This window comes from Eremothecium cymbalariae, chromosome 6 (assembly GCF_000235365.1).
Source record: "Eremothecium cymbalariae DBVPG#7215 chromosome 6, complete sequence".
Classification (NCBI taxonomy): Eukaryota; Fungi; Ascomycota; class Saccharomycetes; order Saccharomycetales; family Saccharomycetaceae; genus Eremothecium; species Eremothecium cymbalariae.
The window spans coordinates 180,358-208,076 of NC_016454.1; the positions used below are offsets into that span (position 1 = coordinate 180,358).

At 43.1% G+C, this 27,719-nt stretch overlaps 16 protein-coding genes and 2 further genes across 16 annotated transcripts; 8 read left to right on the plus strand and 10 right to left on the minus strand.

Moving 5' to 3' along the window:
• Positions 1–63: 63 nt before the first annotated feature.
• On the minus strand, positions 64–318 carry HSK3 (Hsk3p; the record flags this gene model as incomplete). The annotated part of the gene is made up of 1 exon (XM_003647258.1): positions 64–318. One exon carries the CDS (start codon positions 316–318, stop codon positions 64–66), a length of 255 nt encoding a protein of 84 aa, XP_003647306.1.
• Positions 319–438: 120 nt separating this feature from the next.
• On the plus strand, positions 439–1,068 carry SPC24 (kinetochore-associated Ndc80 complex subunit SPC24; the record flags this gene model as incomplete). Its single annotated transcript, XM_003647259.1, has 1 exon — positions 439–1,068. One exon carries the CDS (start codon positions 439–441, stop codon positions 1,066–1,068), a length of 630 nt encoding a protein of 209 aa, XP_003647307.1.
• A 104-nt stretch (positions 1,069–1,172) lies between these two features.
• Positions 1,173–1,574, minus strand: MRPL31 (mitochondrial 54S ribosomal mL60 domain-containing protein; the record flags this gene model as incomplete). Its single annotated transcript, XM_003647260.1, has 1 exon — positions 1,173–1,574. The coding sequence occupies one exon, from the start codon at positions 1,572–1,574 to the stop codon at positions 1,173–1,175; it is 402 nt and encodes a 133-aa protein (XP_003647308.1).
• A 234-nt stretch (positions 1,575–1,808) lies between these two features.
• Positions 1,809–2,141, plus strand: CMC1 (Cmc1p; the record flags this gene model as incomplete). The annotated part of the gene is made up of 1 exon (XM_003647261.1): positions 1,809–2,141. The coding sequence occupies one exon, from the start codon at positions 1,809–1,811 to the stop codon at positions 2,139–2,141; it is 333 nt and encodes a 110-aa protein (XP_003647309.1).
• Positions 2,142–2,317: 176 nt separating this feature from the next.
• Positions 2,318–4,420, minus strand: APL2 (Apl2p; the record flags this gene model as incomplete). The annotated part of the gene is made up of 1 exon (XM_003647262.1): positions 2,318–4,420. The coding sequence occupies one exon, from the start codon at positions 4,418–4,420 to the stop codon at positions 2,318–2,320; it is 2,103 nt and encodes a 700-aa protein (XP_003647310.1).
• Positions 4,421–5,010: 590 nt separating this feature from the next.
• ASC1 (40S ribosomal protein RACK1) lies at positions 5,011–6,172 on the plus strand (the record flags this gene model as incomplete). Its single annotated transcript, XM_003647263.1, has 2 exons — positions 5,011–5,544; positions 5,750–6,172. The coding sequence occupies 2 exons, from the start codon at positions 5,011–5,013 to the stop codon at positions 6,170–6,172; spliced, it is 957 nt and encodes a 318-aa protein (XP_003647311.1).
• Positions 6,173–6,289: 117 nt separating this feature from the next.
• Positions 6,290–8,611, minus strand: OCT1 (metalloendopeptidase; the record flags this gene model as incomplete). The annotated part of the gene is made up of 1 exon (XM_003647264.1): positions 6,290–8,611. One exon carries the CDS (start codon positions 8,609–8,611, stop codon positions 6,290–6,292), a length of 2,322 nt encoding a protein of 773 aa, XP_003647312.1.
• A 238-nt stretch (positions 8,612–8,849) lies between these two features.
• Positions 8,850–10,283, minus strand: Ecym_6100 (the record flags this gene model as incomplete).
• Positions 10,284–10,454: 171 nt separating this feature from the next.
• Ecym_6101 (putative peptide hydrolase) lies at positions 10,455–11,372 on the plus strand (the record flags this gene model as incomplete). The annotated part of the gene is made up of 1 exon (XM_003647265.1): positions 10,455–11,372. One exon carries the CDS (start codon positions 10,455–10,457, stop codon positions 11,370–11,372), a length of 918 nt encoding a protein of 305 aa, XP_003647313.1.
• Positions 11,373–11,377: 5 nt separating this feature from the next.
• Positions 11,378–12,661, minus strand: Ecym_6102 (bifunctional folylpolyglutamate synthase/dihydrofolate synthase; the record flags this gene model as incomplete). Its single annotated transcript, XM_003647266.1, has 1 exon — positions 11,378–12,661. One exon carries the CDS (start codon positions 12,659–12,661, stop codon positions 11,378–11,380), a length of 1,284 nt encoding a protein of 427 aa, XP_003647314.1.
• A 207-nt stretch (positions 12,662–12,868) lies between these two features.
• Ecym_6103 lies at positions 12,869–13,205 on the plus strand (the record flags this gene model as incomplete).
• A 278-nt stretch (positions 13,206–13,483) lies between these two features.
• Positions 13,484–14,728, plus strand: EUC1 (Euc1p; the record flags this gene model as incomplete). The annotated part of the gene is made up of 1 exon (XM_003647267.1): positions 13,484–14,728. The coding sequence occupies one exon, from the start codon at positions 13,484–13,486 to the stop codon at positions 14,726–14,728; it is 1,245 nt and encodes a 414-aa protein (XP_003647315.1).
• A 198-nt stretch (positions 14,729–14,926) lies between these two features.
• Positions 14,927–15,781, minus strand: SHE2 (She2p; the record flags this gene model as incomplete). The annotated part of the gene is made up of 1 exon (XM_003647268.1): positions 14,927–15,781. The coding sequence occupies one exon, from the start codon at positions 15,779–15,781 to the stop codon at positions 14,927–14,929; it is 855 nt and encodes a 284-aa protein (XP_003647316.1).
• Positions 15,782–16,538: 757 nt separating this feature from the next.
• On the minus strand, positions 16,539–20,300 carry Ecym_6106 (myosin family protein; the record flags this gene model as incomplete). Its single annotated transcript, XM_003647269.1, has 1 exon — positions 16,539–20,300. One exon carries the CDS (start codon positions 20,298–20,300, stop codon positions 16,539–16,541), a length of 3,762 nt encoding a protein of 1,253 aa, XP_003647317.1.
• Positions 20,301–20,775: 475 nt separating this feature from the next.
• Positions 20,776–22,845, minus strand: ILV2 (acetolactate synthase catalytic subunit; the record flags this gene model as incomplete). Its single annotated transcript, XM_003647270.1, has 1 exon — positions 20,776–22,845. The coding sequence occupies one exon, from the start codon at positions 22,843–22,845 to the stop codon at positions 20,776–20,778; it is 2,070 nt and encodes a 689-aa protein (XP_003647318.1).
• Positions 22,846–23,213: 368 nt separating this feature from the next.
• Positions 23,214–24,254, minus strand: PMU1 (putative phosphomutase; the record flags this gene model as incomplete). Its single annotated transcript, XM_003647271.1, has 1 exon — positions 23,214–24,254. The coding sequence occupies one exon, from the start codon at positions 24,252–24,254 to the stop codon at positions 23,214–23,216; it is 1,041 nt and encodes a 346-aa protein (XP_003647319.1).
• Positions 24,255–24,698: 444 nt separating this feature from the next.
• Ecym_6109 (uncharacterized protein) lies at positions 24,699–25,316 on the plus strand (the record flags this gene model as incomplete). The annotated part of the gene is made up of 1 exon (XM_003647272.1): positions 24,699–25,316. One exon carries the CDS (start codon positions 24,699–24,701, stop codon positions 25,314–25,316), a length of 618 nt encoding a protein of 205 aa, XP_003647320.1.
• An 862-nt stretch (positions 25,317–26,178) lies between these two features.
• Positions 26,179–27,393, plus strand: Ecym_6110 (uncharacterized protein; the record flags this gene model as incomplete). The annotated part of the gene is made up of 1 exon (XM_003647273.1): positions 26,179–27,393. One exon carries the CDS (start codon positions 26,179–26,181, stop codon positions 27,391–27,393), a length of 1,215 nt encoding a protein of 404 aa, XP_003647321.1.
• Between the last annotated feature and the right edge of the window lie 326 nt (positions 27,394–27,719).

A 27,719-nucleotide genomic window follows, 5' to 3' on the forward strand; every position in this document is an offset into this window, starting at 1 on the left:
ATGTTACATAACAACATATTTTCCTCATATATATATAACAAGCTAATGAATCTGTAATTAAATTTAATGTTTACCCAACATCTCCTGTTCAAAGCATCTATTCCCACCGATAAACCACGAGGCCTGTATTTTACCTAGCTTATTTACCAAGTGCTCGTTGCACTGTGAGGACATAACCTCAACATGCTTCGCCGTAGTCTCTAAGTTACTTTGTAGCAGCTGCAATTGTTGTGCCAGCTGTGCATAGTGCCGCTTCTTAGCTTGATCCATCGTCTCCTCCTTGTTAGTTGAGTTCTTTGGTGTATTATTGATTGCCATTGAATTCGTTAGTTGATTAGAGATATCGGACGGGCCTTTTGTAATGACGATTTTTAACTAATTTTATCTTAAATATCAACAACATCCAAAGCCAAGGTAGGCAGAGGACTATACATCTAAATGCCATCCAATGGAACAGCAGCAGATGTGCTGGAGAATCCAGCAGAATTACTCCGTCAAACTAGACAAAACTTCTCTATATCTCATGATTTGCAGCTACTTAGTGCTAGTGAAGAAAACCTGAAGCGGATTTCCCATCGTACCCAACAATTGCAATCAAAAAGCGCACAGGAGCTCTCGTTTCTCCAGAGCCAGCTAAATGAACGGTCGAAGGCAATGGATGCTATAAGAGCTACACAGGCATCTGAATCCCAACACCTGAATACGTTGATGCAATCTCAAGAGCTCATCACATTATCTAAGGATCTGGAACAGCTGGAGAATCAAATCATAGAGATCCGTAACGAATTGGATCAGGGGATGTCGCAGCTGCTTCAATCTTCCGACATATCTACTGCATCGAGTATTGCAGATATAGAGAAAGAAACTCAGAAGGCCTTGCAGAGCCCGGAAGTGCAGACCAACTTGCTAAAGTTGCAACTGTTTTCATCATTGGGTGTCTTGCTAGACACGGAACATAACCAAGCGCTAATCGAAAGAGGTGATAACGCAGGCATCGATACCATCACTCTCGAAGATAGTTCTCTCAGTCCCTATTTCAGAACTAAGTACGTTTGGGACCGTCTATAATAATAATAATAATGAGATGTAGATTAGTATGTACAGGAATATATATCATTTTTTTATTGTAAAAAGTCACTAATTCTGATGGAAGAAACAACAATCAGATGGATTCAGAAGTTCTTGGGGTTTGACCTGTTTGAAACCTTGGTCCACTTCGGAACCTTATGAATACCTTTTCTATACTGCTTGGAGTACCTGTTAAAAATGGTATATTTGTCCTTGTATGACATTTGACTTTCAGATGGGAACACAGAAGGGTCATTCAGCGTATTTAATTGTTTTATGCCGTTGTATTTATAATTCTTAACATGTAGCAGTTCAGTTACCGTAGCTGCAGGATTCTTTTCTATCGCAGATTTTATATATAAGCCTAGGTTTAGCTGGGATAGCACCTTATCGACAGCCTTTAAACGCTTTCTTTGTCTTTGCTTCTGGGGTGTAGACATTCTCCATGGAATTTTCCAAAGTAACCCACCTAACAATGGCTGGGAGCTCCTAAATGGACCAAACATATCCGCCTAATAGAGCTGTGAATCCTATATTCTGACGTCTTGTATCGCTTAATATTCAGTTTAACTAGCAGAAACTGAAAAGTTTTTGGGCCCTCTGAAAATTCCGAATCACAATCATAAAACACGGATTCTTATAAAACATCACTATCTCTGACAATTCTCTACCAATAATAGAGGGTCAGCGGTAATAAAGAGACTAAGTAACACGTTATAGTTGTTGTTTTTATATGGAACATGTCTGATAATAAGCAAACTGTGTCGCGCAAGCTTCCAATATGGGTTCTTGCTCCCATTGAAGAGAGGGAAGCGAGACTTAACCTTAAGAAGTTCGCCTATGATGAATGCAGGGAATATGTCAAAGAAATGGTGGACTGTTCGAAGGTAAATGGTTTGAGAGTGTTCCCAACATGTAATCCCCAGAAAAAGAAGATGGCCGACTGTTTGCTATTCTATCAAACTGATTCCAAGTATTTAGATGCCGAGAGGGACAAGATAGTAGAGAAGAAGATCGAGATTTATGAACAGCAGTTGAAGAATAGTAAGGAGAAACTACCTAAAACTCCGTAATGATACGAAAGTCAGATGGTGGAACAGTTTTATGGCAATATGACTTATGATGATGATGCTGTTACTTTCATTTTATGACCTATATATGTGTGTCTGTTCCGACACCTGTTAATACTGGAAATAGTAAATATATTTGTTTTATTCATGCCAAAACAAAAAATTAGGTTGGTATATAGTCAGAACAAATCCATGAGATCTTTTGCACTTCCATTAGCTGGCACTTGTTTGCCTTCCTGTATAGTCATTTTTTGCATTGGTTTGTCCAACAGTGAGTCGCCGGTGAAATTAAAAAGATCACTCAATTCTTCCAGGGCGCTTCCACCCTTGATATTGGCATTGGGTACGTTTGTTGAATCGCTATCTAGATCCAACAGAGTTTCGCTGTTTAAATTTTTGGCTATTTCTGCATGTGCCATAGAAGTCAATTCATCTAGGGCTTTACCTTGGACAGAACTGTGTTGTACAGTACGGCGTTTGAACTGAGATAAGGGTTTGTAATATATAGACGAAAGGGTTGATAATTCTTGCAACAGACTATGGAGTAGTTCTGGAGAAAACTGGTCCAATGTACTTGTTAAAGGTGGTAACTTTGCATTAGAAAGATCTTCTACCAGTTTGTCTGCATTTGGCAATGAAAGGCACCTCCAATAAAGCATAGCCATATCTCTGATATCTATATCTTGGGTCTCAGTGGTTGCAAGCTTTAAAACGTGTTGAAGAGTAGTATCAGGAAGCTGTCTGCTTAATTTCACAACAGTTAACAGAATAGATAATTGAGTGGAATGACCTTGCTGCGCGAAAGTGTCAATGAATTGTTGTAACTTTTCCTCAGCGTTGGGGAACCGATACTGGCCTAGCATCCAGATATAGTTGCACTTTCCGGAATCAGTAACAAGGTGAGAATCTGCATCTGTCCATGATGACACTATTGGTAATGGCAGGTTAGCTAATTGCGAATCGTACCGCAAGAGATCACAGATCGAAACCAGGCATTCGTCTTGAAAAGTATCACGGTCTTGCAATAATGTACAGAGTATATCTAGAGCCTTTGTAACAAACTTGGTGGCACTAGTGGAATCGTTTGCATAGGCAAACTTTATAGCCAATTGAGATATTGCTTGAATTGCCTTCAATACAAATTCCGGTTCAAATTCCATTGCATATTCGCGTAGCTCCGCCAACAGCAAGCTACACTGTTTTAAGTTAGAAGTCGAGACCAACCGAACCATAATATCCAACTTTTCTAACTTAACATACAAAGGATCGTTGAATTTAACATAGAAGATGGGTAGCTCCTTAGACAATAATTCGGGGTACTTCTGCAGCAAAATTCTGATATTCCGCAACGCGACATATTGCATCTCAGGCGGGGTGGACATCAAAGATACTAAAGCAGTAGAAACTTTATCAGTGGGCTGTTTCTGTAACTCAGAGGGCAACAAGTCCAGATTCTTCACAATCACTTTCACAGACGATAATACAACAGCAGGATTGACATGTTGCAAATGAGGAGTTACACGACCAATAATATCCTGCGCCTGTATCGAATCCTTCGCATCACACTGAGCAAGTGCTCCCAAAATTGTTATCCTAGCCCACTCTGTGCACTCGCTCAACGCATGCAATAACTGCGTAATATGCGACTGGATCAACAATGGTAAGGGTACAACGGAGGAATCCATCTCGTAGATATCCGTTAGCGAAGCTATCGTATTCGCAACCACCATCAAGTTTGAATCATCCAAAGCTGATATCAAATCCGTAATCATATTCAAACTTATGCACAACTCCCTGTTTAAATGGAATAACTTGGCAACACAAAGCACTGCAGTCTTTCTCACATATGGATTATCATCCTGTAACGTCTTGCGCAACGGACCCTCAACATGATCTAGTATCATATCCACACGAATCATAGACATAGTACGAATTGCCATACAACGAATCAGTGGATTGGGATCCTGTGCATCCGTGACAAATGTGTTGACGGCCAGAATACACAACTCAGGATGCGTCTGCGCATAATTTATCACATACAAATACACCAATTTCTTCTGTTCAATATCGGATGTCGCTATATTTTTGAGTACATCTGGAAACAATGGGGACACATCTTTACCAATTGTCATCTGCTGAATTGTCTTTTTAATCGCATCTTTCCTAGTTTGAGGATACTTTGAAACAAGTCCATTCCTTAATTCAAATAACTCTCCCTTATTAGAGACCTTGGGAGCAACCCTGACAGCATCCTTAAGGAATTTCTTGATCTTCTTATCCATAGCCAACCAGATTAATTGCTCAAATGAATGAGATCTGCACAGCTAAACAAAGTATTACTCTTCCTTTGTTATTTGTCAACTTTATTAATATCACTCTAGTCAATTAAAACCAGTTAGCGTGGTCCGACGTCCTAGAACCAGAGCATGTTGATTTTCGTGCAAAGAGCTGTACGTCATATATTAGATGGATGCCATTCATGGCATCCATCTACTATCTGTCCATAATATGACGACCGGGTAACGTTTATAGTCTTGATATTTTTACACTTTTTGTAGTAAGATGTTTTCCCAAAAATGTTAGGATGTGCGCAGTCACAAGGTCAACATGCGAGAAATTTCTCCTACATCTTTACACCCTTCAGCGTAAGTTTCAGCACGGATCGGAGGTCGGATATTAGAATCTAAAACATATCATGAACCCATACACCAATTTGAACATCTCTCGAGCCCACGCAAAGTTCTCGAGGCCTGCATAGCCGTTCAGAAAAGAAGTATAAATTTTTCAATTGTTGAATGAAGAGTACTTAGTTTTAAGATCTGGAATATTGGATAATTTTAACTCGTTGGAGATTGTAAAATAACACTTAGCGATGTCTACTAAAGAATTTCTAGTCCTAAGAGGTACCTTGGAGGGTCACAATGGGTGGGTCACTTCTTTGGCCACCTCCCCAGCTCAACCAAACATGTTGTTGTCTGCTTCTCGTGATAAGACTTTGATCACTTGGAGATTGACTGGTGAGGACCAACAATATGGTGTTCCTGTTAAGTCTTTCAAGGGTCACTCCCACATCATTCAGGACTGTACCGTTACCAACGATGGTAAGTATGCTTTGTCTGCTTCCTGGGATAAGACTTTGAGATTGTGGGACTTGGCTTCCGGTGAGAGTCTCATCAGATTTGTTGGTCACAAGTCTGACGTTATGTCTGTTTCCATCGATGCTGGTGCCACCCAAATTGTGTCTGCTTCTCGTGACAAGACTGTCAAGGTCTGGAACACTGTTGGTGAGTGTGTCGTCACTTTGTTGGGCCACAACGACTGGGTTTCACACGTTAGAATTGCTCCAAAGGATAACGCTGACGATCCAGTCACTGTTATTTCTGCTGGTATGGACAAGGTTGTTAAGGTATGTTTAAATTTTTTCGTGGGGATTCAATTTTTTTATATACGGTGCTATCAAATGATGATTCTATTATATTTGCTACTTCGGACGTTGTTTTTGCAGCGAATGAGATATACTATTTATCACCAAGATCTCTGATGATAGCCTGTTTATGGGAATTTTATTTCAATTTTTCGGGGTGCGTTTTACTAACTTTAGTGTATTATAGGTCTGGGACTTGCAATCTTTCACCATTGAAGCTGACTTCATTGGTCACAACAACTACGTGAACACCGTTACTCCATCCCCAGATGGATCTATCTTTGCCTCTGCTGGTAAGGACGGTCAAATCATGTTGTGGAACTTGAACGCAAAGATTGCTTTGTACTCTTTGGATGCCAAGGACGAGGTTTTCGCTGTTGCTTTCTCTCCTAACAGATACTGGTTGACCGCCGCCACTGCCTCTGGTATCAAGATCTTCGATTTGGAACAAAGACTTCCTGTCGATGACTTGAAGCCAGAATTCGCTGGTTACGCCAAGGCTCAAGAACCACATGCCATCTCTTTGGCTTGGTCCGCTGACGGTCAAACTTTGTTTGCCGGTTACACCGACAACGTCATCAGAGTCTGGCAAGTCATGACCGCTAACTAAGAAATTTCTTAGTGGCTTTTATACTGCCTGTGTATAGTTAATTTAGTAAATCAGATTTTTGGGTAGATAGGTCTATTAATAAAAATGGCTGAACATATTTTTGATGTATTTATCTATTTACATGTTTTTTACCTCACCGATATATCTCATAGCCCAGTTGTCGCCATTTATTAGCCGGGGTTCATCAAGTGCATCTGCGATGCACCTCCAGGGATCTCTACTACCGCCCCATTTAAGAACACTATTTTTGAATTTCTCACCTCCAGCTCTACTGAAGGGGTCATGTTGGAATAGATGATTCCATACTTTGGCCGCAATTGCACGATCCATTAAATAACTGTAATAAGACGCCCCATAACCGAATAGATGGCCAAATCTCCCACACCAGTTGCTTCTGTCGTCTACGAGAACTTGTAATTCCTTTTCTAATCCATGATAAACTGTTACGATATCCTCGCTATTATCAGTGAGACTGTGCAACCTCTGATCCAACATAGCCATTTTTATTTGCGAAAAGGTTTCTGTATGCTCTAAGAAACGATTCTCTTGTTGATAGTTGACTAGCATTTCCTTGGGGACACGCTCTCCAGTTGCATAATGACTCGATATACGCGACAACACTCGCAGATCTTTAGCAAAATGTTCCATTAAAATACTAGGTAACTCAACAAAGTCAGTTGCACATCGAGTACCACTAATATTTTGCAATTGTGTTCTACCTAACATAGAGTGCATTGCATGGCCCATTTCATGAAATAGTGTTTCCACTTCACTGAGTTGTAACAAACATATGGAATCATCATCTGCCTGCGTATGGCTAAAGTTACAGACTAAAGAGATGACGGGCATTTGAAATTTACTTTTATCTGGATGGGAGCCTACCTGTATTGTGGAATAATCCGTCTCATTTGGATAAATTTGGCGGGAGCAACAAACTGTGAAATGAGCTGGATTGGGTGTTTTGCCCTGCCTTTCGAATAAATCACAGTAAATCACGCCAATCACGCCATTTGCTTCAGATATAACCTGTATTTTACGAACTTCTGGGTCCCATGTTTCACCCGTTTTTGCGACAACCGGTTCCAACCTGATACCATAAATACTTTGGAATAGATCCGAAAGTCCTTGGATAACGACACCCAAGGAAAAATAACAGTTCAAGGATTGAAAACTCATTGTTTTGACTGACCGAGGTTGAGCTAATAAAGACATAGAACCGAAGTAATCGCGATCCCATGGTCTCACTGAAGACAAAATTTCTGATGCATCTTTGCAATGATTATCATGCTTCATGTCTGCTAAAGGTTTTAGTTCCTCCATGGCTAATGGCTTGGTGTATTCTATCAGAGTATTCATGAAATTTTTTACGTTCTTCGGTGACTTAGCCATCTTGCCTTCTAGCTGGTAGGTTGCGTAATCGGGTTTCCCCATGATATGCGCCAATTGTTGTCTTAATCGTACCAATTTCTTTAACCGTTTAATCTGCTTCTCAGGGCAAGAATACATAGCGGTCCAGACCTTCTTTCTTATATATTCAGATGGACAAGTTCTTATGATGGAGTATGGCAAATAACCGTAGGTTGGTATTTTATAAAACTTACCGCTCAAATCCTTTGAAAGTTGCTGAAGTACCATTTGACTGACTCCACTGGCTTCCAACACATCTGTTTCTATTTCGACAAAACTGGTACCAACGTATTCGGTATTTGTTATGAATTCTTGGCCAACAATGCTGATTACTTGAGACAATTCTATAAAACGCTCACGAACTTTGGGATTCATGTAAATCCCCGATTTCTCAAAATCCTCCAGTAGAATATGACCCACACGGATCTCCTCACTGCTTAGTTCCTTCCGTATGGACTCATTTGTCAAAACTTCCTTTAATACGTTACATAATACAACATCGGTGTTTAAGACATTCATAATTTCAAACATCTCCTCATGGCACTCCTGAGCAGCTGTCACAAAGTTGTCATCCGGATGAGATGCCCTAATGAATTCACACAGGTCAATAACTCGACACAGAATATCACTAAGCTGGTCTAACCTTATGATATAGCTCTTCAGAGCATCAAAAGATGTGTCTTCTCGCAATTGTTTCACTATAGCTTCTGCATCCTTCCTAGATTTCCTAGCAAAACGACGGAGTCCATCCGGTGAGGTTAAATACGGATTTTGAAATAATCCAGTATCACCTTCGACAACTGATTTCCTGGGCTTAGTCCAAAACTTGAGCTTACGTTCTTGAGATTGTTTACTATGTTGATAGTTGGACGAATTTATAGTCTCCCAGAACCGCTGATCGTCGAAAACCTTGCGCAATGATAGCTTTTCCTGATGTATATTCTGTTGAAGGAAAGTTAAAGCACTGCTACCGAAAACCCTGAGTTGAGCAGTTTTCGGATATTGCTTGAGGCATCTTGATATCCTTATCATGATAACTGATAAGTAAATGCAATTAGATCTTGGCTTTATTCTAATTAAGACTTTAAAGTATAGTACAAGTGAAGATCGCGAACTTTTTCAATATATGTAAGCGCAGCAGTTAAATAGACCAGAAGGTGAAGACTTTGAAATTCCAATAATAGAAAACATTGTGTGGTTAGTTTAAAAGAGGCTGGAAAGAGATTATAGAAATAATACTATATAATTATAAATATATGACTTTTTAAGGTTAGGCGGAATCGCTCATGGTAACATTGCTCTCTTCTTTGAGTTTCGCCTTTTTGGCAATATCAAGTTTGTTAAGTTCTTGGTTGGCTTCCTTCAACAAATCGTGGAAATCAGCTTCAGTTGCCAAAGAAATGGCATCTTTTAGTAGTCTCTCAGCTTTCGTTAGAACACCTTGGTGCAAATTAATCACACCTAGCCCATAGGTGGACAGTGCGACTGCTTGAGAAGCGGAAGGATCCATTAAATCCTTAGAGTGGAATCTTAATTTGTTGTTTTTCTTAGTGAAAGTAATGATACTCTGGTATGAAGTAGTAGCAAGATCCATTAGGATGCTGCGCTTGCTGCTCAATGTCCTCAGGTCTTTTATATCGGATTCTGATTTAGTTTTGTTTCGCAATTCTTTTTCTTTCTTATAAATAAGTGCCTCGGTTCTCTCTGCTTCTAAGTAGAGCAATGAGCCCAAGTTCGCTTGTGACAGCAATATCTGTCCTGGGGGCATATCTGCCATCACCATCCATTCAAGAGTGGTCATCTTACAACTCAAGGCAGATGTGAGGTCATTTGTAGATAGGCAATACACTGTGTACAAGTCTCTGGCAGTGAAGAACTCCTCTTTGAAGGGATGCCACGCGCTGCTATCCTTTTGCAGGTCTACAATCATGTTGCCGAGCTCGTCTAGCTTGAGGTTCTCTTCAGTGATATGTGACTTAAAATCCTTCCATCTTTTTTGCTGAGACACCTCTTTGTCAGTGACACTTCTTGCTTCCTCTTTTCTGCGGTCAAAGAACAACTTCAACTCTGGCGATTTAACCAACACTTCTTCCTGTGGTAACAATAAATGTGTTAGAAGAAGCCTTTTTCCAAGATGCAAATCCTGATTCATTTCTAGACACTTGATTAAGACTCGCAAGTCTTTTTGGATATATTTCGGTCTTTTACTATCTGATATCCTTCCTTCGGTGATTAATGCTTCGTAGTAGCGATGTAACATCTCCAAATAGACATTATGTGCCTCTTCAAACATACTTAATTTCTCGTACATCTCAGCAATCTTCAATTCGATCCCTGTATATTCATCCAATATACGATCCATACCCAGTTTGTCACATTCCTCTAGAGCATCAATGTAATATTTCAACGCAGATTGATAATCATGGTTCTTTTTATCACTCTCCTCCCACAAAGCTTTACGAAGTATTTTAGCAACGGAGTGTGGAAATGTATTATGGGGCCAATATGCCCACCATAATCCAAATGAGACTACCGATAGCCCACCGGTCAAGAGGAGAGCGGTATTCCATCTGTTCTGTGTGAGCCTCTGTTGCGATGAAGTATAGTAGCTGCGAAAAAGAAACGACAGAAAAGGCTTGAATCTGAACGTCCCTGAAATTCAGTACCTTATGAAAGGAAACCTCTTTTGGGCTGTGTTGAGCATTGAAACTTTAAGCTTTCTTCAGCTATCGTTTGGGTCTCCAGTTATTGCATTTGTGATAAAAAGATAGAAAAATATTTTGATTTGAGATTAGCTAGTTACCTTTTCCGTTCAAATCACAAAGATTGATTAAGAAGAACTCAGGAGGGTTATGAAACTGCAGTTAATAGTGATATGTGTGGCAGATATGCATTGGATGTCAATGCTGATGAACTCTTAGCTCAATTTGATGCTTATAATATTAAAGTGAGTGAGCCTTCTGCAAGGTTTACCCCATCTTATAATGTGGGTCCGACCCACAAAGCACCTGTGTACCACTCAAATTCTCTATGCATGATGATTTGGGGGCTGATACCCTATTGGACCAAGGATTTAAGCAAAGCACAACCTTATAAAACGTTTAATGCACGTTTGGAGTCATTGTTAACAAGTAAAATGTGGAAATTACCCTGTGAATATCGTCGATGTGTGGTTCCCATCAGCGGTTACTACGAGTGGAAGAGGTTGCCCAGTGGAAAGAAGGTACCATACTTAGTAAGGCGAATCGATGGCAACGTTATGTTGTTGGCTGGAATGTACGACGAAGTTAAGAAAGAGGACGGTTCCAACGTTTTAAGTTACACAATTGTGACAGGACCTGCCCCTGATGGCTTGAACTGGCTGCATGAACGAATGCCTGTAGTTCTGAAACCAAATACGAAAGAATGGGAACTATGGATGAACGATGAAAAACATACCTGGAATGCGGATGAGCTGTATAAGGTTCTTGAGACAACGTTTGATTCAAAAGAAGTATACAGTTATAGAGTGAGCACAGATGTGGGTAAGATTACAAACAACGAGAAGTATCTCGTAGAGCCTTTAAAAGAAGGAATTGCAAGTTTCTTCAAAGGTCAAAAACGAGAGAAGGAGAAGATCATTGATGTGCCTCAATCAACGGTGGCTTTAAAACGGGAGGAGGAAACAATAATCAAAAAGGAAAATGAGATTACTCCCTCTGTTCAAGGATCGACTCCAATGAAAAGAGATGTTGTCAGTTTGTTGATGTCCAGCCCTAAAAGAAAAAACCAAGGCCATGACAATATGCGTTAAACTTTTCAATTGTCTGAGGATGATGCTGACATATTACTATCATGGTTTCTTATTAGGTGGCCACATAAATACAGCGATCCGCAGATGACCACCTTTTCTTGGGGATAAACTTGTGCCACGTATTTGACGGCCTCAGCAGGATCTTCCTTAACAATCACGCTGTCAGTATACTGCTTTACAGCCTCAGCCAAGCTTACTGGGTTCACAGGATGAACCCACGGACTCCCCTCCACGGGACCGAAAGAAGGGACTACTACTCGGTCCTGTTTGTGGATTATAGGCTTCAACAGAGTGTCCAGGGTCTTGCCTTCTGAGACGGCGATTATGAAAACCAAGCGACCTTGTCCACCAGTTCTGTAGTGTTTGGTGAGATACTTTTCCAATTCTACGGCAGCACTGGCATTATGTGCTCCATCCATCAAGACCGGCAAAGCGCCATCATCTTTGCTATACTTCAGCTGCGTATGATGCAAACGTGCGGGCCATCTAACGGACGCAATCCCCGCCATCAACTGGTCGGTATTTATACTGATCTTTTGGCATTTTTGTAAATAATCAAGCATTGAGAGTGCAACTGAAAGGTTCTGGACTTGATATTCCCCATTCAAGGGAAGATTCTGGGTGTTTACCAATCCCCAAGAGTCTGTTTCAATAAGCCCATTGGGTTTGCAAGACGCCAACTTCAACTGAGATCCTATCTCGTCACATCTCCTTCTGATGACAGCAACCGCCTCCCCGTCGTTAGTACCATCGACTGCTGTAAATTCAACACCCTCACTTACAATCCCCGACTTAACAGCAGCGATGCTCGTCAACCCACTACCCAACAGACCCTCATGATCAAGACTAATCTTGGTAATCCCACATATCTTATCTCTTCCTTGAACAACGTTCGTAGCATCCAGCTGCCCACCGACACCAACTTCAAGCACACACCAGTCCACCCGTCGTTTCTGGAAGTATTTAAAGGCAATACAAGCTAATATCTCAAACTCAGAACAAGAAAACCTATCTGACGTCAACAAATCCTGCTTGATCGAACGAAAGTCATCGTCCGAGATAGGCACATCATTAACCGTGATACTCTCATTAACGTACGCCAGGTGTGGCGACGTAAACTTCCCCACTAGTGGCCTGGCCGCCTGTTTCTGCAACACAGAGGCTAAATAAGAACATACCGACCCCTTCCCATTGGTTCCAGTAATATGAAGATACTTCAGCCCATAGTGCGGATTATTAACAACCCTCAACAAATTCCTGATTCTACTCAATCTGAGATCAATAGACATTTGGCTTAATCGCTAGTTTGGCCAATCTTCATAGATACCTGTCTATATATATACATAGAAGTATGCTTTGGTCGGGACATGTGGCTAACCACTGTTAGAACAAACATCAAAATTTCGATTTTAATCTTTCGTAGTCTCAAAATTTGCCACTAGCACTCACCAGCCCCCCACCATCTCCTGCTCACAAACGAATAATAAAGACCCCAAATGCCCCAGCCAGAGTTTGTAAAAGAGAGATTGAGGTCTCTGGATAAAATAGAAAACGAACTATGCTCCATACTCCTGCACGCACAACAAAGCATATCTACGTTAGTCGAACTCAAAAGAGGACATGAAAACCTTAAGCCCAATCTTGAACAACATGTACAGGAATACTACAAAGCCTTGGAGCACAGCACGGTATCACTAAGGAAGGAGATCAAATCACTGGACGACGCAGTAGGGACTAAACTGCTGCCCCATAAATCGTCACAAGAAGGCAGTTGGCCAAGATCAAGAGAAGATGCAGGAACAATTTGATAAACTAGAAAAATATGTAGGTTAGTATAACAGGGTATATATTAGTAATGATTTAAAGTGGTAAAGACCTTTTATAATGATTTTAGGCATAGGCAGCTCTTATTTGGTTCCTTTTGAGGTTAACCAGCGGTGTGGTGATTAGGCAATTGAGCTTTCTACTCAAAAGAAACATCTTTATTCCGTAATATACCAAAATCCGTATCGGACATGAGCCTCCCTCTTTGCAACAAATAATTAGAGTAACAAGAGAACAAAACAAGAAGTTCAAACGAGTTTACAGCACAGTGTAGCTTAGAGGGAGGCATGTTTAGTGCTAGGCAGAATAATGCGGATAGGCCGCAGCAGTCAAGTTCGACATCATCGTGTATTGGTGTTCTTTCTAATAATACGGGTACGAACACGGACCTCAACAGAAGTACGGATGAATTACAGGGACTGGTACTCGATCAGATAACGAAGATACAAGAGCAGCAGGAAAAGCTTGACTCTAAGGTGGAGAAGCTGTCGAAGGAGCAAGAGGAGTTCTATTTGAGTGAGTACAAGAAGATGGATCAGGGATTTAAGGAAGTTAGCAAGTGTTTAAAGGAGGTCAATGCGATGAAGGAGGTGTTCAAGGAGATCATTGGGGTAATGACGGGGGATAGGATTAGGTTTGTGGACCATTCGAATGAAAACTGTGATGCAAGTGAGGCGATGGCTGTTAACCAGTCGGAGCTGTTAGTTGATAATATGAGACGGGAGATGCAGAGACGACAGGCGGATTGGATACGGGATAGGATGGCTTTAGAAACAAGACCAGGGTATAGGGTGAAGAGTGAATTTGAGGATGAGCGGTCGGTTGAACAGCTGCTACTTCAAAGACAGCAGGAGGTTTCGGAAAACTATGTGTCTGCAGAAACCAATAGTAGAGTTCCCCCTGATGATTTCCCGACGTATCGCATGAATCGGGCTATTCGGTCTGTGACTGATTTAGCGCGAGAATACTACGAAGGTTTGAGAGGCAAACCATCCGTGATGTCCTTGGAAAGAAGATTTGGTTCCACTTGGAGGAATTCCAGTAAGGAAAGGACCTTTTTCCATAAAAGAATGTGCATTATCAATAAGATAAACGATATAAAAGAAAATCCCGCAAAATATAACCTGCCACTTGAGATTACAAGAAAGATGGCAATTCGAGTGGTGGAAAATATGAGGCTGGGAAATAATTGTTTTAAAGGCAGACGGTGTTGTTTGACACTGTCACAACTATATGTCTATTTATCCAAGAAGATGGATACCCCAGGTGATTACAGTTTAGAATTGAAACAAGTCGGAAAAACAACTAGAGAGTTGATTACCCAAGAAAGAATACGAAGTCTAGAACCATCTTCTTGCAACTCGCCTAGTAGAAGTGGGTATCCAAATGCTGAAAATATTTCTGCTCCAAGAGCGACTGCTCATATCGCCTCTTCTATGGTATCTTATAATTATCCCCAGCCCAACAGAAATAATACGGATGATAGCAATGAGTTGGAAGATAATGAGGAGGAAGACGATGATGAATACTAGAAATTACATTGATTTCTCATCTAGGAAATGTGTAGGATAAATAGCTTGTACCGTTTTTAATATAATTGCTCAGAACATAGGTTTAAGTGTACTAGATTAATATATTTCATTATTCACCTGTTGATTTGAAATGCGTATACATACATACATACATACATACATATATATATAATTGAAGTTTACTCTGCAACTGAAGTGCTATTTGTCCTTCCTCTTATCAAATAGCTGACTCCAATGTTTGACATTTTCATTAAAAGTGTCATCAAGGTCAGTGCATTGGAAACTTAGAACCTGCTTCCATTTATCCAAAAGGTCTTCGAACTCTTCAGAACTCGTCACCAGCTGAACTTCTTGTAGCAACACATCATCTGTCTCGCCAAGATCAATGCCATCCTCCATGGCACATTTCCTCGTAAATTGAACAACTTCCATGGTTAGATCTCCAGTGGTTACCGAGGAAGAAGACTCGATAAACCACTGAACAAATTTCACATATACCCTGTACGTCTTATCAACCATTGCAATAGATCCTGGGCTCAACACCAAGTCTTGATTTAACGTCTTAGAAATAGTCTCACTTCGTAAAGACTGTGTAAGATAGTAATTCAGCAAATCTATGATTTCCAAATACCGAATAAAGAATGATCCCAAAGGTTTGACCAAGTTCTGCAATGGATTTCCAATAGTAGAAAAATCAGGCTTATAATTATACAGGAAATCATTTAAAAACCTCAGCTTCTTAACATATTTGATCAACGTAGCTCGTTCAAATCTAAGAGTGGTAACCTTTCTTTGATAATTGATATACTTGTTCAAGAAATCAATATAACGTGAGATATAACTTGCCTGTTGCTGCAATACCTGTTCCGTTAGTTCCAGTATTGTTTCAGTTATCTGAAGTTGCGGCATGATGAAGTCATAATAATCCTGAGTATTTTGTTCAGCAATCTTCTTCTTAGATGCACTTAAAGTAGATGCAGAATCCTCTTTTAGTTCGTGATCATTTTGCACATCTTGAATCGGGATATTACTTTCTATACCAGAGCTTGCCATGGCAGTTGTAAAACGACTTTGGGTTTTGGTTAATTCAACTAGTTTGGTAAATTACTACCAAACGTCTTCCAAAAACGACTTCCGACAACAACACTTAAATTCAAAAGATCAGATGACCTGATTTTCTAACTGAATAAGAAATGAACCGTTTCAGGCCTTTTCGATGTGTTGGTCTTATATGGATTCGTCATGATTTGTTTGTAATTTTTCAGGCTAACGTTAACTGCGGGTATTCCGCGCCAAGGGAGAACTTAGAATGAGCGGATGTAATGCAGTAATTGAGTTGATGTTCAAGTGAACACTTCCCCGTTGATGAACGCTTGCTTATAATATATCCTGAAACTTATATTTGCCTTTATCATGTGGTACATATATCCATCCTTAATTCTGCTCATGGAACTTCTCATAAAATAGTAGGAAACTAAGAAACGAAGCAGCAGCTATATCGAAATTACCACTTTGTTCAAGCTCTATCGCCCCTCAATGATATTCTTGGAAACCAAGTAAATCGATTCTACTCGCATGTGTTTATGTTATATCTTAAGCAGCATTTCTACAGTTATTTATGTCTCATTGCGTTCATGTTTTTTTGCTCGAGTAAGCAGTTATAACATCAATTATGTAAAAATATAAGGCTAATGAATTTAGAATAAAATGGAGAAAGGTTCATTGATATAGTTAGAAAAGATTGAAGTATATATATCTAATTAATCGATTTCTATATTACATAATTACATATAGTCCAGATAATGTAGCTTCACCAGTCATCGTCGTCCTCATTATCTTTTTCCTCCTCAGAATCTTCATGGCGCATCTTGTTAGCCCGAGCAGCCAATGCACTTGCTAATCCAGCACTAAAGCCTGAGGCAGGAGTAGGATCCGAGTCAACAGCAGAGTTTGGTGGGACAGGAGTATTTATAGGCTTTGGCGCATTATCAGTTTCTTTGTACTCCACGATGTAAGCTGTGGGGACCCAGCCTTCTTTAGAACCGTTTAATGTTTTAGCAAGTGACCAACCACTAGGATCCGATTTAGAAATGTAGATAATGTCGCCTTTTCTTAAAGGTAGTTCACTTCCAGACCCGGTTCCAGCAAAATCATAAGCAGCTTGATATCTAGGTTCGGCGGGTTTAGCTGCGGGAGGTGGGGGAGGAGGGGGTGGTGATGGTGGGGCGGTCTTCGCAGATTCTGTAGAAGTTCCTAGATTTGGTCTCTGAACAGGCGTCTTACCGGGTGTTGATGAGTTAACAGGTTTTTTGGCATACGGATTTTGTGGCTGTTTTGCATGTTGTTGTTGTTGTTGCTGCTGCTGTGGAGCTTGGTGGCGAACTTGTGCTGGTAGTTCATGTCCTGCTGTCTTAGCAGGGCGGGCGGGACGATATACAGCTTTGGCAGCATTGGCAGCATGGTTTGAAATTGGCATGGAAGGATGTTGTACTGGTTTCCTATTCACATTTGGTAAGGGCTCTGGAGCCTTCTTGTGGTGCTGGGCCTCAAAAGGAATTTGAGTATTTGTGTGAGAAGGTGGAACTGGTCTAGAATTAGCAGTAGCAAAACTACGATTGCCGTTTAACGCACTTGGAAAGTCAGAAGCGTAAGAACTCAAACCCGTAGGTTTCTTATGCTGAACAGAATTCCCAGGACGACCTCTACGAACGGAAATTGTACTCGATTTGTAGATGTCCCCGTATTTTGGAGCCGTCTCGTTTACATGAGATTTCACGATGTGTATTTTCCCTGGCTTTTTTTGGTACTCAATTGTTGGACCGATTCTAATGTCGATACGGTTATTCAATTTCTTTAGATGTGCAATTAATTCGGTCTTGAAATACGTATTTATCAAGGGGTCTGGATGAGTTGCACCATTCACAAATATACCAACCCAATCATCCTGTAGATTGGTCAAGCTCACAAATTGGATCCTGCCCACATCAATTTTATAATCCACGGAATAAGAAAGTTGATTTTCGACAACTGTTTTCCCAATAATATATAAGTTGGTTGGTGTTAATATTATAGTCTTGGATAGTCTTTGAGCAGATCTACCAAATTTAGAATGCAAAGACTCACCATCAATAGAGAATATAACATGCTCGTCAATTCCAGCCTTCCTTTTAATGAAAGCACCTTTAGACTTCAGCTCATTACATGACAAATAATCACCGAGAAATGCTCGATAGCCAAGCAAAGACATAGCTCTCCTCTCTTTCCTACCGCCCAATAAATTGTTACCATAGTCGCGCAATTTTTCAAACTTATTACCATGCTTTTTTTCCCTTATTGCACGCTGAATTCGCATGGCTGAATCAATTCTTCTTTGCAAGAATCTTCTCCAAGCCCTTTGAATTCTAGCAGCCATGTTGTGCCAATATTTGTCTCGCATATGCTCTAAAGCAAACAAAGTTTCTGGAGTTTTGATGAACACCTTAGAAACCCCTAATTGATATTCCTTAGTAGGAATAGATGTGTCCTTTAATATTTGCTTAACAGCATCTAAAGTTTCGCCATGCCAAGTATAATCACCTGCATAAGAACACATAGGCGACAACAAGTAGAATCTCTCCACAAATTTATCAAACGTTTGTCTGTAAGCAAACCCTGCTCTTCTGATACGAACATTTTCTTGCAACCCTAAATACTTGATTTGATGCAGGATTTGTTGGTCATCGTAATCATTTGGTGATTTGGTTTGATTTGGTTTTATGGTTCTAATGTATGAAGGTTGAGATTTGGATAATGTATCTACCAATTCATTGGCACTCTTTATAATTTTGTCACCCGCGGTTGGTGGTCTTTTTTTCGAAGTTCTATCTGATCCATCCGTAAATATGGTTGACAAAAATGGATTAGATGTTGTTCCAATCAAATCAACCAAGTCCTTTTGTAAATGATCCTTATTCTTATTAGTCATGCCATCGATATCATATGTTACATCACCGGCATAGTGTTTAATTATGAACTTTGAAGAGCGCGCCTCAAAATGTGGATTCGATGAAAAGAAATTCAACCGTTGGGCAAAAGCTTGGTCAGCTGCATTAGAGTCTGCATGAGCAGTTGCAACTGAGTCATTTAGTGCGGCAAAAATCCCAGGTGGTCTTCTCGCTTCAATTAGGTCACAAACAACCTTATTATCAAAATATTTGATAGGCGTCCACTGGATCTGTTCCCTTGCATATTCATCTTGTTCCGACTTTAAGGTTAATTGAATGAAGATTTGCTGTAATTTTTCATTGACGTAATTGATACAAATTTGTTCAAAAGAGTTATGGTCGAATATCTCAAATCCGTAGATATCCAAGATACCAATGGACTTATCTGCACCTGGAAAAGCATGTAGTGAAACATTTACTCTATCTACAATCCACTCAAATAAATTATTGTAGATGGCCATTGCTAAAGCATCCCTAACTGCCGTGGCTTGAACAATATTTAGTGGAACGTTGTAAATGGAACCTCTTTTCATACCATGGTTGGTTTCTATAACCCTCTCAACAAGCGATTTTAGTAACAAATCAGGATCCACTTGTAAAAGATAAGCTAAGAAATCAGTCACTGTAGTGTCTCCAACTTGAGCGTTACCCTCATCATTTTCTGCAAAAGTGATATTGCCAATCCATAAAATCGCTGCTAACATCCTAAATATTTCATCTTGTTCTGCCTGGGACAACCCTATAACCCCCATGGCCTTCAAAGTCTCCTTGTAATCCTCCAAATCATCAATAGTATCCACAGAAGTGCACCCAGATGCAGAAGTATAAATATAATGTTCAGGTAACTGAACACCATAAATCTTTCTATATGTATCTGATGCACCCCTCGTGAATTGGTAGAATATATGAAAATTCCTCTCATTTTTGATCTGGCTCACGACTCTCTGTTTTTCCAACAAATAATTCGTAATATTACCAGCACAAGGTTCGAATTGGGAATTAAACCTGATTTCCAAATACTTACCGTGCCTCGAAGAATTGTTATTGCGCAACGTTTTAGCGCAACCAAACGATTCTAACAATGGGTTCGTCGCCAAAACCATATCTTTTATCTTACCAATCGACTGCTCATGTGACGAGGATACAGAAGCAATATATTGCATAATCCGCTTGGCCGCCTCAGTCTTACCAGCTCCAGACTCACCAGAAATAATAACACATTGATTTTCATTATACGCCCTCAAGTTGTAATACATAGATTCTGCAATCCCAAAAACATGTGGTGGCACTTCTAACCTATTTTTCCCCTTATATGTCGCTAGCACTTGGTCCGTATATATACCCAAGTCTCTAAATGGATTCACACTGATCAACACATGCCCAATATATGTGTAAATTGTACCATTTTGAAACCTCTTCTTCAAATTCTCATTGATATGGGAATCTGTTATCTGCGATAATAGCGTCAAATCAGAAACCCCAACCTCCTTTTTCTTACCTGAATCAAACGTCGCCTTCTTAATGTTTGCTGACCTCTTAACAGGTGGCTGAGCTGTCTTATTCCGGACACCTCTCTTAATTATTGCCATCCTACTGCACCGACTTCTCTGTAGCTATGATAAATCTGAACAATCTCACACCTATTCTATTTATGCATTTAATGTAAATGCAAGTCCATCTGTAAATATCCACTAAATATCGATACTAATTAGTTAATTGATGCCCTTTATAGAAGAACTATAGGGAGAAATACGACGTCGTCCCCTATATGAAATAATAGAAAATTAGATATCGCAAGATACGAACTACATCAAACATCAATGAAACCAACTCTTGATGGTAAAGCGATGATGAGTGGCAATTAGAGTGGTATTGGTGCACGGCAGGGCCTTTACTGGGGGCTCTTCAGGCAACATTCGTTGAATTTATCCAGTTATAAGTCAAAAACATCTAGAATATTACATATGATGGGCTAAAAGGCCTTGAGAACCCAATGGGTATATTCAGCATATATATTATACATCTAATAAATATTCAGCATGAGGTTTGCTTATGCATGTAGGATTAATATGCACCACCTGTTCTTTTATTTCGTAATTCAGCTTGTTCCTTTTCTACTTCCGGATCAAAGTCGATGAATTCGTGTAATGCTTTACCTGCTGGAACCATAGGTAACACAGGGATTTTGCTGTCTATCACAACATCTAGCAAAACGGCACCTTTATGATTTATAAATTCCTTCAAGGAAGAGTCTAAGTCTCCCTGTTTATCCAGCCGCATGCCCCTTATGCCCATGGCTTCTGCGACTTTAACAAAGTCCGGATTCAATTGGTGAGACTGCGAGTAACGATGTTCGTAGAATAAAGATTGCCATTGTGTTACCATGCCTTGCTCTCCGTTGTTCAAAAGCAATATTTTAACTGGCGTTCCTGCTTGCACAGTGGTGGAAAGTTCTGTGATGGTCATGTTCAAGGAAGCGTCTCCGTCTATATCAATTACCAATGCGTTCGGCCTCGCTACTTGAGCTCCAATGGCCGCTGGGAGCCCGAATCCCATCGTACCTAACCCTCCTGAAGTGATGAATGACCAAGGTTTTTTCCATTGCCAGTGTTGAGCAGCCCACATCTGATGCTGCCCCACGCCTGTGGTGACAATAACGTCCTTGCCTGTGGAATTTGAAATCTCAGATAGCCGAGCAATGACTGTTTGAGGTTTAATCCCCGAATCCGGTGTTTCCTTCTGATAAGCATATGGATACTGCTCCTTCCACTTATATATTTGGCCAAGCCACTCAGGTCGCGTTTCGACAGGGTCTATCAACGGTAGGATTTTTGCCAGATTAGCAGTAACATCTCCCTCCACAGCTACCTGGGCATCAATAACCTTGTTGATGTTTTTGGGAGAAATTTCCAAGTGCACGATACCACCACGTCCCTCAGCGGCAGCTTTACGAGCTTCTGGTGCAAACTTGGCCACGTTACCAGTCACACGGTCATCGAAACGAGCGCCAAGCGCCACAATGACATCGGCGTTTTGTATCGCAATATTTGCAGCCGCACTACCGTGCATACCAAGCATATCTAGAGACTTAGGATCATCTTGATCAAAGGCGCCCAACCCATGTAGAGTAGTCGTTACGGGTATTTGAGCGCGTTCAGCAAGCTCCTTTAAAACTTTTGGTCCAAGCTCATTGTTAAGAATCCCCGCTCCGACGTACAAGAGAGGTTTCTTGGCCATATTGATCAACTTAGCAGCATTAGCTATTGTCTTCACGGTGTGCTGGTCGACCACATGCCTCGTCAACTCCTCCAAAGTGTTCGAAGGTAGAGTAGAGGTCATCGGAATCGGCGATTTTAAAACAGATGCCGTTACATCCTTGGGCAAATCCACAAGCACCGGGCCTGGTCTACCAGATGTCGCTATTTCAAAAGCTTCGTTGATACGCCGCGGCAACTCCTCCACACTATTAACCATAACATTCCACTTAGTACAAGACCTGGAAATCCCAACCACATCAGCTTCCTGGAAAGCATCCGTCCCGATTGCAGACCTTGGCACTTGTCCCGTGAAAACAACCATCGGCACTCCATCCGCCAGCGCATCCGCCATAGGCGTCACAACATTAGTCGCCCCCGGCCCCGACGTCACCAAAACAACCCCAGGTTTCCCCGAGGCCTTCGCATAGCCCTCCGCCATGTGGCCTGCCCCTTGCTCGTGTTTCGGAAGAACAAACTTGAAAACATCTGAACTATAAATCGCATCGAAAACCGGTAAAATAGCACCCCCAGGAAACCCAAAAATCGTATCCACCTTGTGTCGACGCATCATCTCGTGAAAAATCTCCCCCCCGGTAAGACCAACCAACGAATTGTCCATCGAACTATTAGAAAACGACCTAACTTCGTCTTGCACGCCATATCTCTCCTTCAAAGAAGATGATTCCCATGCCTCCCTTCTCGTCGTCCCACTCGGACTCCACAACCCCGCACTACATCTTATTCCCCTCTTATGTATGAGCCCGGCTACCGCTGCCCTCCTTCTAAAACTGCCAAATAATTTCTGTCTGATCATCGCCCAAAGTACCCTCTTCTTACCACTCAGCATTGCCGCATTCGAAACGTGCCCCACACACATATACACTATGAACACACGACAGTATATATATAGCACACAAGAATATATCAGAAATTAGCTGCTGTGTGTTGTTTTTTATTAGGTGAGTCATTTGGAAAATTTTTCTAAAAACGATGACTCTCGAAACTAGGTCACAATGTATTCAAACCCCAGAAACAGCAAACTTCGCACAAAACTGGACGTGGAGGGACGTGGACGGGGGAGAGGCTCAATGGCGATTAAAAGCAGGGCGGCAGGGTCCTGATAGCCAGGCGGCCCGGTACCGGCTCGAGCCAGCAGGGCGGAGACGGCCTTTTTTCTTGACGATGTATTACTCGTTTGCTTTAGTACTAAGCGTATAACAATGTAGATATAGATACATAGATAGATCATGCGTCTGGTGCATCAGCTGCCGCTGGCGCGACAGGGCCTACCACAGCAAACACAAAGCCGCTGGTTGGCAGATGCAACACAGGCGGGTGCCCCATTGCTCTGAGCGCTGCTGCAATGGCGCCGGAATGGGACGTGATGGAGACATAGCGTTCGGGGCGTTCGAATATAGCATCCAAGGCGCTGGCCAAACGGTGGTCTATCTCAGCTCTGGTCTCCCGATGAGCAGGCGACCACAGCGCATCCTCCTCCGGGTAACAGACCTCGTACTGCAGGTCGACCACTGCAGCATGGCCCAGGGCCTGGTGCTGGTAGGCGCACAGCACCTCGCTGTGGTTCAGCCGCCGGTCGCAGGTGTGCACTCCCAACGTCTCACGCAGGTTCTCGCACACGTGGACGGGCACATTGGGCGAGCCCACGACGGGCAAGTGGTCGTACACCTGGCCCCACGACTTGATGTAGGTCTCCAAGCAGCGGCGCATTGGCGACGTGTAGAAGCGCTGTGGCACACCAATCTCATTCACCATGGGCACCAGCCAGGTGCGAGCAGCATCGATCTGCTCCTCCACACCCTGCGGCGTGAGCCGCGCATCCAGCCATGTGATGTTGCCATCCCCGTCGAGATGCGACCAGTACGAGTCCCACGCAGGCGTACCGTAACTCTGCTCTGCAGCATTGTGGTACCCCTGCCCGTGGCGACCAAGAATAACCAGTTTCGCATCGTCTGGAATGCTACCGTACAACTCGTTCCACGACTGCGCGTGGAGGAATTGCAAGTGTTCGTTGTTGGATCCATCAAGACCATTCCTCCCCGGCTCTGACGCAGACACAAACCCACTGAAGTACCCCGGAAGAGCCCTGTATTTGCTAGTCATCCCACCGCCGACTACCTGTTCTTCTTGCTGGTCTCCGTGGTGGAAATCCAGCAACTTAGCCCCCCTTGCCTCTTGACCTGCAAAACCCTCCAACGCTCGAGGACCACTCGCGTTGACGGACGAAACGACACAACAAACCACGTAAAAGCAACTGCCTTTCAACATTTTGACTATCGCTAGCGTGTATGTGAGAAAGAACGACTACACCAGGCACAGCACGCAACGTACAACACACACTGGTATATATAAAATAGCGAGAGAGGCAAAACAGACAAGGCTTTAAAAAGGACCGCAAAAAACGCAACCAAAGCGCCCTCTTGCATACATACATATATACACCACTACCACGCCGCACTACCGCTAGCGGAATCATATGTCACATACGTGCCACATGCTTCAACACTTTAAAGCACATGCGCTGGCGGAAAATTAGTGGTGATCCTAATTTCCCCCTTTTTTGTTCGCTTTTTTGCTGGTACTGTATGGTAACAATCTTCTTTCTCCGAGTAGATAGATAGATAGATAGATAGATAAATAGTATGTAGCCGGCGGCAGGGGCGTGTTAGTTATAGACCGTATGACAACGTGCAGTCCCAGAACAATTGTTCTATGCCCTCCTCGGAGGGATGGCTGCTGGGCTGCGGCTGGCGCCTGCTGCTTCTGCTGAGGCGGCCGTGGACCGCGGCCGGGCTGGGCGGCCGGCTGCCGCCCACACCGCCGAATAGTGCAGACCAGCGGGACACCATGGACGCAAAGTCCATTTCAAAAATTGACTCTGTTGTTAGGGGCCCCCTTTCTAAGTGTGGTTCTCAAGCGGTCAAACTCGCCCTGGCTCAAGGTGGACAAGTCCACCATGTTGGGGTTGTCGGTGGCTTCGCTCAGGCTGCCCTTGCGGGAGCCGGGCTGGAAGGCGCTGCCCTGGGGCAGCGGCACGGCGGCGGCCGCTGGGCCGTCGGCAAGAGGCATTGGGGCGCCCGCGCCCGCGCCCGCGGGCGCGGGCGCGGGCACCTGCTTCTTTTCTCTGTACTCATCGGCAAAGAGAAGCGTTGTCTTCCCGGAGCCGATGTTCGAATGGTTACTGCCCATCATGCCGGAGCGCGCGTGTTTGTTTCTGTTGTAGGCTGTGAACTGGTCCAAAATACCCACCATTGTTGTGTTGGTTCTTCGTTTGGTGCTTTGTGCGTGTGCTGGCGACCTTCTTTTTGTATATCTCTCGGCTTTTTATAACAGGGGGAGATGGTGGGAGGGACAGAAAGATAAGACATATTGTGTACATATATATAATTAAAGTGAGACCAGGTGGCCTTCTTGTACGAGTAGCCACAAGATTTGGTTGGTGTTTGTTTACGAGACCCAACGCATTATTAGGAGAGGGTAGGGGTTTTGGGCTGAGGCCACAGTGCGGCGGCGGAGAGGCGTTAGCGCAGGCCTTGGATTCTGGGCCTCAGTATGGGCTTTTGTCTCTGGCGGTAGGCCTGAGGGGGATCGCTCAACAGTGAGAAACCGCTGGGGAAGTTGGGAGGGAGTGAGGAAAAGGGTCACTTTGGAAAGTTGGATGTCAGCATGTCGTGTTTCACGGAGTGCAAAAGGTTTTGTTGTGGTTTTAGGGGTTGGGTTCAGAAAGGGCCGTAACGCAGGAGATCAGAGATAGATAAGAAAGAGGAAGGGGGGCGGGGGCATGTGGGGGACAAAGCATTAATCAACAATAGAGGTTTTTGCCCGTTCTCGAAGGTTCTGCTTATTTTTGCCTGGGCAAAAAAGCAAACGGTGTGCGATGTTTTTGCGAAGCGGCACGTGCCGCGAGATGCGATAAGCGTACGCAAGATGGGGGCGATACGGAGGGGTACTCCAATAAATACCCAACCGTTGGCCGGGGACGCAGCGCGCTGGCGCGCTGCGGTGGCTGGGCGTCTTGTGAAACTGGTCAGAAACACGGCGTGGTCGGAACACGGTCTGCAGAACACGGTTATGGAGTGGTGAAACCGGGATGAGACGGGTGCGAGCTGGACATGAAGTCGGTATAGAGATATATAGTGTGGGGGGTGGGGTGGGGTGTGTGTGGGGCGCACAGTGGGCCGGTGGGTAGAGGATGGAGCGGTTGTTTATCGCTTGTTTATTGTGGCGTGCAGGCTGGGCGGCTAATGTGGTTGAAAAGCGGGATGTGACGATTCTGCTGATGGATGGCGCGGTTATGCAGCCCGCGACGCTGGTCACCACGACGACGCAGACGATTTCAGGGGTCGGGGTGGGGGTTGGGGGGCCGTTCCTGGCACCGCAGGGGTACGTTTCGTTTACGCAGCCGACGCCGGCGGCGTCGGCGTCGGTGGGTGCCCCAGGGGCGTGGATTCCCTGGGATATGTTGGGCAGCCGCAGTGGTTACGGGGCTGCCAGTGGGTCGTCTAGCTGGAGCAGCGCGGCGGACAGCACTAGCAGCACTAGCAGCACTACGGTGAGTGCGACTCGGAGCTCTCTGAGTCGGACAAGTTCGCAGACGTCCGCCTCCAGTAGTTCCTCCAGTAGTTCCTGGTATGGCAGGGCGAAGGGCATCAGCTATTCGCCGTACCAACGTAATGGCGCTTGCAAGCCTCGTTGGCAGGTGAAATCGGATATCAGAAAGCTGTCCGGGTTTGATATTCTGCGAATCTACGATCCGGACTGCGACGTTGTATCAAATCTTTTGTCCGCAATGGCGACGCATCAAAAGCTTCTGCTGGGCATCTACAACGTTGACAGAATCGCGGAGTCGATAGGCATCGTCGACAAGGCTCTGCGGGGCGATTTTTCAAAGATCTATGCGGTTTCTGTGGGTAATGAGCTTGTAAACGATGGCAAAGTGTCGCCCGCACAGATAAAAACAGCATTGGATACGGCAAGGGCGTTGCTGGGTTCGATCGGTTACACAGGGCCTGTGGTGTCCGTGGATACGTTGGTAGCTGTAGAAGCACATAAGGATCTATGTGGCCTTTCAGATTTCATCGCGGTAAACGTCCATCCGTTTTGGGACGGGCACGTAGACCCTTACAACTGTGGTACATGGCTCCAAAAACAGGTGGAAAATCTGGTTGAGTCATGTGGAAATGGTAAGCCCATCCTTATTACTGAAACAGGCTGGCCCACCTCTGGCGCTCCATTTGGCTCTAACATGCCAAATAAAGTAAATCAAGACATATGCATTGACTCCATACTCACCACTATAGGGCAACAAGTACTCCTATTTACCATGTATAACGATTACTGGAAGTCTCCAGGCTCTTACGGTGTCGAACAGTTCTGGGGTATCTTTGGAGATGACTCTGACAGTTGAAGAAAAAATACAAACGGTTCTACAAACTGTAAAAATCCTTCCTTTTTTTGGTTTTCTCTCCCTCGACGGGGAATATCGATACATGAGGTCATTGGTACTCCAAGATGGTTGCAGGCCAAAAGTAGGCACCTTTCTTGGAATGAACTATCAGATCCTCCAAATGTATGTAAGAGAGATGGGGAAATGTCTTAGCCTTTTTCAGACTTGCAAAAAAGAAAAGAAAACGTAGCATCAGAGCTTCGAACGAAGGCGTTATTCTGAGTGCCCAACAGAGCACACGTACACCATGTGATTTCCCACATCCCCCCTTCATTTCATCTCATCTC